The 14,037-nt window shown below is 43.3% G+C and overlaps 1 protein-coding gene across 3 annotated transcripts in view; it reads left to right on the top strand.

The window, feature by feature from the left end:
- Window positions 1–1,815: 1,815 nt before the first annotated feature.
- Window positions 1,816–14,037, top strand: part of LOC143298353 (uncharacterized) — a 29,270-nt gene continuing 17,048 nt past the window's right edge. For 2 of the 3 annotated variants that reach the window (XM_076611242.1, XM_076611239.1), the window contains exons 1-7: window positions 1,816–1,891; window positions 5,154–5,256; window positions 5,847–6,095; window positions 6,291–6,454; window positions 8,760–8,831; window positions 10,267–10,480; window positions 12,681–12,901. In XM_076611242.1, the coding sequence (XP_076467357.1) occupies window positions 5,184–5,256; window positions 5,847–6,095; window positions 6,291–6,454; window positions 8,760–8,831; window positions 10,267–10,480; window positions 12,681–12,901 (993 nt within the window). In that variant the 5' untranslated portion in view covers window positions 1,816–1,891; window positions 5,154–5,183. The remainder of the gene's footprint in view (window positions 1,892–5,153; window positions 5,257–5,846; window positions 6,096–6,290; window positions 6,455–8,759; window positions 8,832–10,266; window positions 10,481–12,680; window positions 12,902–14,037) is intronic. The other variant, XM_076611241.1, reaches the window with a different exon arrangement.

Here is a 14,037-nt window from a genome sequence, read left to right as displayed (position 1 = left end):
AAAACCCACTACATGAGAAAGTTAAGGAACCAAAAGGCAGCCATCTTGGATGTGGATGATCATGGACTGGACAAGCAGAATACACAATCCATCTTGTATGCCAGCTACAAGACATGAAAGAAACAGAATGGGAAGAAAACCCTGAAAACTTCAAACAGCACTTCAACACAGTCATTTCAGCCAGTCTAGGAAGATATTGCCAGGAATGACCAGAGACCAGAACTGACAAAGAGCTGCTCATATAAGGTAACAGAAAAGAAGAGGAGATGATATACACACATGGTTCAGTCACCAAAGACCAATCCGGTTGGGGATTCACTGTGGAGCAAAAGGGAATAACAATTAGGGAAGAGAGTGTTGCTTACAAAGTCACAACCTTCGGCCCGACAATGGAAGTTGAAGCTGTGACACATACTGTCCAGTGGCTGTCATCTGCGCACCTGGCAATCAACATGCTATGATTCTGACTGACTCAGTGAACCTCTTATAAAAAAAATTAAAAAAAGTGGAATGGGGAGCCCATGAAGCAATGCACAACTCTCAGATGCATAAGCTTACATAGATATACTGCTTTGGATATGTAGGTGTAAGGGACATGAGAGAGCCCATGGGTTTGCTGGTAGCACAGCAACAATGAGTGGTCTACATCTGGAAGAATCTGAAATCCTAAATACAGTAAAACAGTAAAAGAGTACCTAAAAAACAGGTAAAAGACCAGCACATCACTGATTGCCTCACAGAAAGAAAGACAGAGGGACTGGTGTGTGTGTGAGTGTGTGTGTGTGTGTGTGTGTGTGTGTGTGTGTGTGTGTGTGTGTGTGTGTGTGCATACATTACATATGTGTCGTGAGAGCTCTGTGCATATGCATGTGTGTATGTATATCATGGGAGTTGCAATATGTATGTGTATGAGTGCATGTCAGTAATGTGGGAGATGGGCAATGTAGATGTGTATGTGCATGTGAGAGTGTGTGTGTGTGTGTGTGTGTGTGTGTGTGTGTGTGTGTGTGTGTGTGTGTAAGTTTATGTGTTGGGACTCGTGTGCTTTTATGTGCAGAGTTTGGACTGTGTACATTTGGTTTTGGTTTTTATATCTGCAAGACTGCAAATTGTTGCATATCTGTTATGTGTGCGTGTTTGTGTGTGTGTTTGTGTGTGTCTGTGTGTGTGTTACTGAGGAGCAGTGATAAGTATCAATGTGTGTGTGTGTGTTTGTCTATTTATTTATCATTTTTATCATCATTATTATCCTTTAGTAGTTTTTAATTTAATTAATATATCTATCAATAAATGTTCTTTTCTTTTCCTCGTTCATTTATTCCGTAAAAGCTTGACTATCATGTTGGGTTATGCTTCTGGTCAGGCATCTGCTTGACAGATGTGGTGTGGTCTGTATGGATTTATCTGAATGTAGTAATGCCTCCTTGAGCAACTGAACTGTTCTTATGGTCACAGTTGGGCGTGACTGTCATAGATATACATATACATCAGTACACTGGCCATCAGTTTAACGTACAGGTGTCATCAGCCAATTATACAGGCATCACGCTGTTTGAGGAGGAGCCATACACATCCTCAAGCCAGCAGAGAATTCATAAAACAGTAAACCCAGATACCTCACCTTGAAACTGAAACTGAAACTCAGTGCATTTTTCTTTTAATCTTGGATCATTATCCAGAGGACACATGGAGTATTTCTTCTCATGTAATTGAGTAAAAGATACTTTAATTATTTGATTATGATCAATTCGTTGTAGTTGATGAAATAAAAGCGTTTGATATAATTGTTTGTGAAGCATGCGATATTAAGATATTTGCAAATTTCTTACTGGACCGCCATGACAGACTTGTCTTCTCGCAGGCCGTAAATTGCTGTGACGATATAGAAACAGTGAGTAGCTTGAAACACGTTGATACGAGGGATGTTTCATATTATTGTAAAAAGCATTATCTTGCAGTGTATGCGAACCGATTATGAAATAATCGTCAGAGCCACCCTCAGGAGATAACTAACTCTTTCAATTGGCATACAACGATATATTACGTCATTTGTCCGTCCAGTGCCTTTTTCAAGTACTCGAATTCTCATCCTCAGTCTGGGGTCCACACCAGCAACAGGACATCGGTCGCCTGGAATCAGTTCAGTGACGTGCAGCAAGATTTATAATGAGGCGCTGCAGAAACATTTCAAGCGTTTCTGACATCATTGATCACCTGAAATGGCCCACTCTCCAACAAAGACGGCAAACGGCAAGACTGGCCATGCTGTGTAAACTGCTGTTCGACATAGTTAACATGCCCTCCTCCTATCCAGAACAGCTGCCCCAGAGTTACTGCAGGACATAATACAGACAAGCAGAATCCCTCCGAAGAACTATTCGGGACTGGATTGTTCTACCTCAGGCAGTGTGGAGGCCAATACTGCTTGCACCTTTGTGCCAATGGATTCAAAGTGACTGCTAGCAACAACTGATTTTTGTCACTTTTTGTGTGTGTGTCCTGGAACCACACCAAAAACGTTTTAGAAAAGAGAGGAGTTGGGTAATATTTTATATTCTTAATGTATGGATCATGGATCAAAGTGGTTTACCCCCAGTGAGTGCATTGTTAGCCAGGCTTTTCTAGCCTATACAGCCAAATGTCATTTTTTCTTTTTGAAGTTTGTGCTGTTTCCTGTAGATCCCTCCCATTCGTAAAAGAATAATCAACAAATGATTGTGGTCGCTTCACCCATGGAGGGAAGGAAGGAAGGAATCAGATACTCAGTAAATGAGTAATTCATTTGCTTCAAGCCTCTTTCTTTGATGCAAGTCCGCTTATGAGTGCGAAGGAGGACTATAATGTAAGAACTATGAAATAAAATGGCTAACACTGGACATCGATACCGGATTGATGTGCAGCAAGCAACTCGCCATTCATCCCCAAGAATTAACGGATGTAATGTTCAATTCTCGTTCATTGAAAGTCTATGCTTACATCAGTTCAGGTGTGTCAGGGAAATGAAGGCCTGTTGTAATTCTTTAGTTTGCTTTCCGGCATGAATTTTTCACTAATGGCTGATTGAATGTACGATCCCAACAGAAAAGTTCAATCAGGAATCAGACTCTTGATCCACAGATTGGTCACCCTTAACACCTCCTCCAGACTCCATATTTGCCAGATCTCCTACCAAATTACCAGCGAACTTCCTCCAATTAGAAATACTGGATGTAACAATTACTGATGTTGTTCAGTGACACTTCTTGGGATCTCCGGTAGGCACCAAGCTTCGTATCAATCGAGGATCAACGTTTACTCGTTTAGTTACTTTAAGATAAAAACTTTTTTGGGTGGTGGTGGTGGGGGATGGATATCTATTTTTGGACTCTAATTGTGGAAAGTTTACCTGTTCTTATTGTTTTGTGAATTGATATAAATCAGCATTTCTTGGTAAATAGACTGCTGTCTTCTGTGATCTCGATGGTCTGTTTGCCAGGGCTGATGACAGACTTGTTTCAGTACAAGCTGTACTTGACCTGAGTGCAGCTTTTGATACACTGGATTATGCCATCCTGTTAGACTTGAGGAGTTGAGTGTCCTTTGGAGTTGATGGTACTGTCCTTGACTGGTTCAGGTCTTACCTAACTGGCTGTGGACAGTCTGTTGTTGGAAATAGGGTTATGTCTTCACCCAGTCCTCTTGTTTATGGAGTATTCCAGCTGAGTCCATGTTTTGGTGATGGGGCCGGTACTTTTTACTTTGTACGCTTAGCCTCTCTCAGATGTGATCGATTCTGGTGCTTGCGACTACCATAAGTACATTGACAATATGATTAATTCTTGTGCTTGTGACTACCATACGTGTTCACTGATGATACCGAATTATCCGAAAATTAATGTCCCACTGCTTTATTTGACCTTCAAAATTGTATGATCACCTGCTGGTTTGGATGAGCTGCAGCAAATAGAAACTCAACGCAGACAAGACTGAGGTCATGGCAGTGGGCTCAGCATCACATCTTTGTTTAGAGGACAGTTAGTCTGGTAACATTGGGGGTGATAGAGTTGTTTTGAAACCTGTTGTCAAGTACCTCAGTGTACATCGAGACAGCATTGTCCATGCAGCAGTATGTTAGCTCCATCTGCTGTGCAGGTTTGCTTGGAATTCAGAAATAGCCAGCATTTGTTCCTGTCCTTGAAAGACTGCCACGGTCAGACTCGTCTCCTCCACTGTTACCTTGTGCTTGGATTACTGGGATTCGGTACTCGTGGGTCTTCCAACTGATCAGATCAGTCGTTTGCACAGAGTTCAGATGAGTGCAGCATAACTTGTTAAATGGAAATCTTAAGCATGAGCATGTGACTCCTTTGCTTACAGAGCTGCATTGGCTTCCAAATTCCAGCTGAATTCAGCATCCATTTCAGAATTGCCACATTCGCATACCACTTTTTTAATGGCACACTTCCACAGTATCTCTCTTCTTCACTCACAACTAATGACTATATTAGTATTTCTGTCCTCTTTGATCTTCAGATGAAGGTTATATTGGATGCCAAACACTAATAATAATATGAAAACCCTCAGTCCTTGATCATTTAGTTTCTTAGTCCAAATTGTCTGGAACTCATTGAGTGATGAGCCCCTTGCTCAGACTCTTTCTTGTCCCAACTGAAAACATCTTTGTCTTGCATTTGAGTAACAGTTTATTCTTATTTGCTTTTATATGAGGTATGTGCTGCTTTTTCCATTGTGTGTATGTGTGGGTGGGGGTGCTGTGTGTGCATGTGATTATGTGCTTTGTGTGTTTTGCATGTGTGTGATTGTGTATGTGTGTACCGTTCATGATACGGGGATGGTGATCGTTTCTTCATGGTTGATATTTTTTTCTTAATGATTGTTGCTTTGCTTTTGTAACAGGTAATTTTTGGAGTGCTGTGAGTGATAACAGATTGGTTATTTCAAATTTCTTGATCATTTTTGTTTCTTTCTTGTTATATGTAATTTGTTAATCATCGTGAGCCTCTCTGTAAGGGAGCAGTGCTTTTGAAGAGCACTTTATTATGATTATTCATTACTAATCATTGAATGATTGATTGATTACCTTTAAGAACAGAAGTTACACTGGCAGGAATGTCAGACAGATTGCATGGTGGGCTGATCAGTGTGTCATACAGTTTCAGATTATCCATCTCAGAATTGTGACCATGTGGGCCAACCCATGGGGTGGACAATGGCCCATCCAGCAGTCCACAGTGCAGAACATGCCGCACGATCAAGGTAAGCGAATCGCATCGATCAACACCATTCCACACCAGATCTGCAGCACTGTGAAATCATCATGAATGTTAGCCCTCAGAAGGATGAATGTAATTATCAGAGAGAGAGAAAAAAAAAGATGTTCTTTCATCACACACGATCACATGATGTGTGGTTAGACATAACAAATGGTATGATGCTGTGATGATGTCAGATGATAATAATGACAAACTAGCTGTCCCTCTGATGTGTGGTTAAACAAGACAAATGGTATGATGTTGTGATGATGGTGATGACAAACTAGCTGTCCCTCTGTGTGGTCAGACAGGACAAATGGTTGATGCTGTGATGATGATGATGATAAACAAGCTGTCCCCCTGATGTGTGGTCAGTCAGGACAAATGGTATGATACTGTGATGATGATGATGACAAACTAGCTGTCCCCCTGATGTGTGGTCAGTCAGGACAAATGGTATGATACTGTGATGATGATGATGACAAACTAGCTGTCCCCCTGATGTGTGGTCAGTCAGGACAACTGGTATGATACTGTGATGATGATGATGACAAACTAGCTGTCCCCCTGATGTGTGGTGGCCCCTGTGTGCAGTGGACTGGGCCACGCTGGCCAAGCAGTGGATTGCCCAGAGGGAGGCAGCGGAGGTGATTCAGCAGGAGGAGCATCAGCAGATCATGGAGAACCTGGCCCAGCAGCCTCCACCCCCTGCCCCAGCCCTCCCCCCTGACAATGCTGCCTTCCCTCAGGACCAAGCCACTGTGCAGCAGGATGAGAACAGCATGGACATCTCTGATGAGGAGGCTGAAGGCTCGTCCAAAGTCAACTCGTCCAACAAGAATGGTAGGATTGTACACGTTTCCTTCCGCTAAACTCCACTGTATCTAAGTAGCAGTGCAAGTAAATGTGAATCAAGTGCAACTTTTTTATGTAATTATTGTATGAACTAATTAAGTTGTATCTCAGTGAGTTTTTGTTCAGTATATTTACATACTTGTGTTGTCTAGCTATGAGGATGATGTCACATGTGTGTTGCAGGCTATGCCGGTCAAGGACCTCTGCTGCCCACACCGGCGGTGACCTCTCACCAGGGGGTGGGGATGGAGTGGGGCGGTGGCTGGCCTCCCCCATCCCAGGGCGGGGAGCCATGGTCCGAAGACGGCAGTCAGGTACAGGGATATGATGCCAATCAGTGCTACCCTGTAAGTGTGTGCTGTTGGTCAGCTCTTGTATCTGTACACACTAGTCCTTCTGTTTAGATCATTTATACACCCTGTGGTGGTGATCATGTTTATGATCATGTTTTTTCCCTGTGTGCCCACTTACACTGTAGTACTGTCATTTACATCAGTTGTACACCATGGTCAGCTCTGCCATATTGTTGGGCTAGATGGCTGTAGTTGTGTTTATATCATCATAATCATTGTGAACTTCTAGGGGTTTCTTTCAGTGTTGTATACCATCGTGCTCATTGAGATTTTACAGTTCTGCAAAAGTGTTTGAAAAAGTGTTTGTAATATTGTGATCACTGTGAAATTCCAAGAGTTTTGTAACAGTGTGACGGGCACAATAGCCGAGTGGTTAAAGCGTTGGACTGTCAATCTGAGGGTCCCGATCCCGGGTTCGAATCACGGTGACGGTGCCTGGTGGGTGAAGGGTGGAGATTTTTCCCGATCTCCCAAGTCAACATATGTGCAGACCTGCTAGTGCCTGAACCCCCTTTGTGTGTATATGCAAGCAGAAGATCAAATACGCACGTTAAAGATCCTGTAATCCATGTCAGCGTTCGGTGGGTTATGGAAACAAGAACACACCCAGCATGCACACCCCCGAAAACGGAGTATGGTTGTCTACATGGCGGGGTAAAAACGGTCATACACGTAAAAGCCCACTCGTGTGCATACGGGTGAACGTGGGAGTTGCAGCCCACGAGCGTGGAAGAAGAAGAAGAAGTAAGCGCTTTGATTTGTTTATGCACAAGATTTAGCGCTATATAAGTACCATTATTATTATTATTATTATAAAAATAATTTACATAAATTCACTGTTGACAGGATGAGATAATTCTCAGAGGAGGATAACTCAGATTTTGAGGGGAAAAACTTTTTTTTTTTGAAAAACAGAAGAAAATTCAAGCTTGTTTATTTTATTGGTGGAAATGGTGCTGAAATATTTGTGAATGCATCAGACACAACAACCAAGTGCAGTTTAAACATAAACACTATACATAAACACTCACATACACTCACACACACCCCCTCCCACCCAAACAACCACAAACACTGTCACACAATATTACAACACGAAAGCTCACTGTAAGCAGTACTTTGGCTTGAATCTTTCATCTGGAGGGTTTCATAGTAAATGAAAACCCCAGAATGAAGGTTTCAAGCTAAAATAAAAGTTTTTTTCCATACCCACTTCAAACATGACCCCACCCCCTTCCTTCTGATATGCCTTTTGGAAGTAATCTTTATCAGGATAACCAGAATCACCTCAGTTGATTAAATCATTACTTTTGTTTTCTATTGCTTTGCTTTTTTTTGTTTTTTTGCATTGTCAACATTGTGTGGAAAATCAAACAAAATTCTTGCCACCTCTTATGTACGGTACATCCTGGCAGCCATATAGACATGCTCAGCAACTTTTCACTTTAGAAAATGCATCGAATCCAGTGAAAATTTGCTGAGATATTACTTCAAACACACATCAAGGCACTCAGCATTTGCAAGGAAGTAAGTGTACTCAGTTGACCGGCTGGTCTGTTGATAATGCAATTACTGCAAAGTGTGGATATATCCACACTTGGAAGTGGAAGACTTAATACATGTCTGTTATTATGATTGTGTCAATTCTAAACATGACTAACTAAAATGTTGTCATGTTGAGTTTAAATGTGACTGTCTGATGTCATTGTATGAAGTTCAGATGTGGCACTGTCATGTCATTGTGTTGAGTTTAGATCTGACTGTGGAGTGCCATTGTGTGGAATTAATGTCATTGTGTGGTGTTAATGTTGTGTGGAGTTAATGTCATTGTGTGGTGTTGAAATGACGAACATTTTGTAGAGTTAGTATCATTGTGTGGAGTTAGATATGACTATGGAATGTCATTGTATGGTGTTGGCGTCATTGTGGGGAGTTGTGATGTTAATGTCATTGTGCAGTGTTAATGTCATTGTGTGGTGTTAATGTCATTATGTGGAGTTGAAATGTGACTAACATTTTGTAGAGTTAATGTCATTGTTTGGAGTTGAAATGTGACAAACATTTTGAAGAGTTAATGTCATTATGTGGAGTTGAAATGTGACTTAACATTTTGTAATGTCATTGTGTGGAGCTGAAGTGTGACTAACATTTTGTAGAGTTAATTTCATTGTGTGGAGTTGAAATGTGACTGTCTAATGTTGTGGTGTGGAATTTAGATATGACTTTATAGTCTCATGGTCTTGAGCATAAATGTTACATGCCATTGTGTGGAGTATAAATGTCATGTATTTCCCCCCAGGATGGCTTCCACTACAATCAAGGGCCAGGCTTTGGGGGCAACTTTGCTCCTTCAAGTGACATATTTTATCAGGTATGATGTACAGCTGTGCAGATTTGCTGGTTACATTCTGTGCAGATTTGCTGGTTACATTGTGACATATAGCTCAAGCCACAGGTATATAGAGATCTAGATATATAACTGGTGAAATTAATTAATAAAATTAATGAATAAGTTAAAATTTGACCCCAGTTTTTTTGGCTTTATTGCCTTGATCACAAGGAGACGTGTGCCCACCCACTGATCTAAAAATAGGTGGGTATTGCCATCTTTGAGCCCCTTTACTAACTGAAGCCAGCGGAAGTGTTCAGTCAGCCATTTTGCTACTCGTGTCAATATAGTGCGAAGCGGTAACTTCTTATATGTAGCCAAGCGCTCAGCAGCTTCATGGCAATCTTTCACTTGCTCGCAGCATTAGTTAAGCTGACATTCCAGTGTGTGCCTCCCCAGCAAGTTTGTGCTATGTGTCACTGCAGTTTTCCTGTAACAGCTGTGGTAAATAAACCATTGGCAGATATCAATCAAGACACAATAATTGGCATGTTGTGGGGGCAAGCATAACGTGATTTCATCGAAGATACAGAGTTACAGTTCAGAAACTACCACCAGTTAGCAGACAATTTCTCAGTGAACTGACAGCCGGATACGAGTGTCCGTATGGCGTCCAGTTGGCTTCATCTTTCCTGGCCAATGAGCTGTCCTATTTTTATACCAGTGGTGCCAACCCCTCCCCCCCCCCACCCCCCACCCCTCCCCCCAAAAAAAATAAAACGGAAGAAAAAAACTTTGATCTGTATACACTACACTGTAGGAAACAAGCTTCTTTTTACTGGCATATAATTTTGTGGGTTGATGTGGGTATGCCATGCTTGTACTCATGGACATACCCACACACATTTTTGCATGACAAATTTCCAAGTAATTGAGAAAAAAACAGTGTGTATTTTTGTGTGTGCATGTTTGTGAGTGATGTGTGTGATGTATGTTTGTCCACAGGGTGGAGGTCCCCAGATGATGTGAGTGATGTGTGTCATGTATGTCTGTCCACCCTACCCATATGATGTGAGTGATGTGTGTGATGTATGTCTGTCCACAGGGTAGAGGTCCCAAGATGATGTGATTGTGAGTGATGTGTGTGATGTATGTCTGTCCACCCTCCCCAGATGATGCGAGTGATGTGTGTGATGTATCTTTGTCCACAGGGTGGAGGTCCCCAGATGATGTGAGTGATGTGTGTCATGTATGTCTGTCCAGTGTGGAGGTCTCCAGATGCTGTGAGTGATGTGTGTGATGTATGTCTGTCCACAGGGTGGTGGTCCCCAGACGATGTGATTGTGAGTGATGTGTGTGATGTATGTCTGTCCACCCTCCCCAGATGATGCGAGTGATGTGTGTGATGTATCTTTGTCCACAGGGTGGAGGTCTCCAGATGCTGTGAGTGATGTGTGTGATGTATGTCTGTCCACAGGGTGGCGGTCCCCAGATGATGAACAACATGCAGCAGTCACTGTGGCCCCCTCAGGGTGCTGCCGCCCCCCCTCCTGGCATGGCTCCACAGACCTTTCCCCCTCAGATACCATTCCCCCCAGCCCCTAACCTGGCAGCAGATCGTCATCCCTCCAGAGGGCGCCACTACCAGGGAGACAACTTTGCACCTGTTAGGACTGATGATTCTGGTATAGGTAAGGGCTAAGGACCAGTCCTACACCTGGTATAGGTAAGGATTGAAGACCAGTCCTACACCTGGTATAGGTAAGGGCTAAGGACCAGTCCTGCACCTGTTTTCTGTAAGGGCTAAGGACCAGTCCTACACCTGGTATAGGTAAGGGCTAAGGACCAGTCCTATACCTGGTATAGGTAAGGGCTGACGACCAGTCCTACAGCTGGTATAGGTCAGGGCTGACGACCAGTCCTACACCTGGTATAGGTAAGGGCTGACGACCAGTCCTACAGCTGGTATAGGTCAGGGCTGACGACCAGTCCTACACCTGGTATAGGTAAGGGCTGACGACCAGTCCTACAGCTGGTATAGGTCAGGGCTGACGACCAGTCCTACACCTGGTATAGGTAAGGCTAGGGGACCAGTCCTACACCTGGTATATGTAAGGGCTGAAGACCAATCCTACACCTGGTATTTGTAAGGACTAAGGACCAGCCCTACACCTGGTATTGGTAAGGGCTAAGGACCAGCCCTACACCTGGGAGGTTTTTTTCCCTACCGACGAATGTTACACAATCATTGTCCAACCGATCAACAAGACAGACCCACAGTTGATACTGTGTGGTGACGGAAGAGTTGACACTGTGTGGTGACGGAAGAGTTGTTGACACTGTGTGGTGATGGAAGAGTTGACACTGGTGATGGAAGAGTTGTTGACACTGTGTGGTGACGGAAGAGTTGTTGACACTGTGTGGTGAAGGGGAGTTGACACTGTGTGGTGAAGGAAGAGTTGATACTGTGTGGTGAAGGAAGAGTTTATACTGTGTGGTGAAGAAAAGGGTTGATACTGTGTGGTGAAGGAAGGGTTGTTGATACTGTGTGGTGAAGGAAGGGTTGATATTGTGTGGTGACGGAAGAGTTGATACTGTGTGGTGAAGGAAGGGTTGACACTGTGTGGTGAAGGAAGGGTTGATACTGTGTGGTGACGGAAGAGTTGAGACTGTTGATACTGTGTGGTGACAGAAGAGTTGATACTGTGTGGTGAAGGAAGGGTTGATACTGTGTGGTGAAGGAAGGGTTGATACTGTGTGGTGAAGGAAGAGTTGATACTGTGTGGTGACAGAAGAGTTGATACTGTGTGGTGACGGAAGAGTTGATACTGTGTGGTGAAGGAAGAGTTGATACTGTGTGGTGACAGAAGAGTTGATACTGTGTGGTGACGGAAGAGTTGATACTGTGTGGTGAAGGAAGGGTTGATACTGTGTGGTGAAGGAAGAGTTGATACTGTGTGGTGAAGGAAGAGTTGATACTGTGTGGTGAAGGAAGAGTTGATACTGTGTGGTGAAGGAAGAGTTGATACTGTGTGGTGAAGGAAGAGTTGATACTGTGTGGTGACGGAAGGGTTGATACTGTGTGGTGAAGGAAGAGTTGATACTGTGTGGTGACAGAAGAGTTGATACTGTGTGGTGACGGAAGAGTTGATACTGTGTGGTGAAGGAAGGGTTGATACTGTGTGGTGAAGGAAGAGTTGATACTGTGTGGTGAAGAAGAGTTGTTGACACTGGTGACAGAAGAGTTGATACTGTGTGAGAGTTGATACTGTGTGGTGACAGAAGAGTTGATACTGTGTGGTGAAGAGTTGATACTGTGTGGTGAAGGAAGGGTTGATACTGTGTGGTGACAGAAGAGTTGATACTGTGTGGTGAAGGAAGGGTTGATACTGTTTGGTGACGGAAGAGTTGACACTGTGTGGTGAAGGAAGAGTTAATACTGTGTGGTGAAGGAAGGGTTGATACTGTGTGGTGATGGAAGAGTTGATACTGTGTGGTGACGGAAAAGGTGACGGAAAAGTTATACTGTATGGTGACGGAAGAGTTGACACTGTGTGGTGAAGAGTTGATACTGTGTGGTGAAGGAAGAGTTGATACTGTGTGGTGACGGAAAAGGTGACGGAAAAGTTGATACTGTGTTGGTGACGGAAGAGTTGACACTGTGTGTTGAAGGAAGAGTTGATACTGTGTGGTGAAGGAAGAGTTGATACTGTGTGTTGACGAAAGAGTTGACACTGTGTGTTGACTGAAGAGCTGTCACTGCGTGGTGACAAAAGAGTAGTTGGCTCAGTACAGTGGCGATGGTATCAGAAGTGTTGACACTGCTTGATGACATTGACACTATGGCGTTTGCATGCCGGCATCGTTGACAGCAGTGTTGGCTGTTGACAGATTCTGCCAAAAGGAAACAGTTGCCAGCCTGGATCCGGGAAGGGCTGGAGAAGATGGAGAGAGAGAAGCAGAAGCAGGCGGAGAAGGAGCGAGCAGAGCAGGAGAAGGAGGAAGCGCGACGCGCCAAGGAGGCGGCAGAGAAGGAAGCGGCGGAGGAGCTGTTGCGTGAACGAGAGGAGGCCTCCAGTGGAGAAGCCCGGGTGCCACGCAAGAGCCGATTTGTCAGTGTCCTGTTTTGTAGCACAGTGCTTTGCTGTGACGGTGTTGTGTTGTCATGTGTCTCGTAGCACTGGGGTCTGGTATGACAGTATTGTATTATCTGGCAGTGTACAGTGATGGAATTTTTACTGTTGGAGAGCAGATATCTTGGTATAGGACAACAGGTTTCTCAGTGTAAGGACAGCAGATGTCTCAACGCAGGACTACAGATTTTTCAGTGTTGAACAACAGATTTCTCAGTGTAGGAGAGTAGATTTCTCATTGTAGGAAAAGCAGATTTCTTAGTGTAGAACAACAGATTTCTCAGTGGACAGCAAATTTCTCATTGTAGGTTGACAGATTTCTCAGTGTAGGACAGCAGATTTCTCAGTCTAGGTTGACAGATTTCTCAGTGTAGGAGAGCAGATTACAGCAGATTTCTCAGTGTAGAACAACATACTTCTCTGTGTAGAACAATACTTTTCAGTGTAAGTTGACAGATTTCTCTGTGTAGGTTGACAGATTAGTAAGTGTGGGACAGCAGATTTCTCAGTGTAGCATGACAAATTTCTTGGTGTAGGGCAACAGATTTCTCAGTGTATAACAACATATTTCTCTTTGTAGGATAACAGATTTTTCATTGCAAGATGACAGATTTCTCACCGTAGGATAGCAGATTTCTCACTGAAGGACAAAGATTCAAGGGACAGTTTTAATCCTGAATATTGACTGTAAGCAAAGTAGTTCAGAGATACAGTGCTGTCCACTGTCTCTGCTTGTGTTGGGCAGTGTACAAACAGTGAAGTGTGTATAACTGGTGGCTGTGTCAGTATTTTGAGAGTGTATAAACAGTGTAGTGTGTATAACTGATGGCTGTGTCAGTATTTTGACAGTGTATAAACAGTGAAGTGTGTATAACTGGTGGCTGTGTCAGTATTAGGGCAGTGTATAAACAGTGAAGTGTGTATAACTGGTGGCTGTGTCAGTATTAGGGCAGTGTATAAACAGTGTAATGTGTATAACTGGTTGGTATGTCAGTATTACGGCAGTATATGAACAGTGTAGTGTGTATAACTGGTGGCTGTGTCAGTATTAGGGCAGTGTATAAACAGTGAAGTGTGTATAACTGGTGGCTGTGTCAGTATTAGGGCAGTGTATA

This window comes from Babylonia areolata, chromosome 23, assembly GCF_041734735.1.
Source record: "Babylonia areolata isolate BAREFJ2019XMU chromosome 23, ASM4173473v1, whole genome shotgun sequence".
Classification (NCBI taxonomy): Eukaryota; Metazoa; Mollusca; class Gastropoda; order Neogastropoda; family Buccinidae; genus Babylonia; species Babylonia areolata.
Note: the sequence above shows the minus strand (reverse complement) of the source record. Positions and strands in the feature narration are given on the sequence as shown.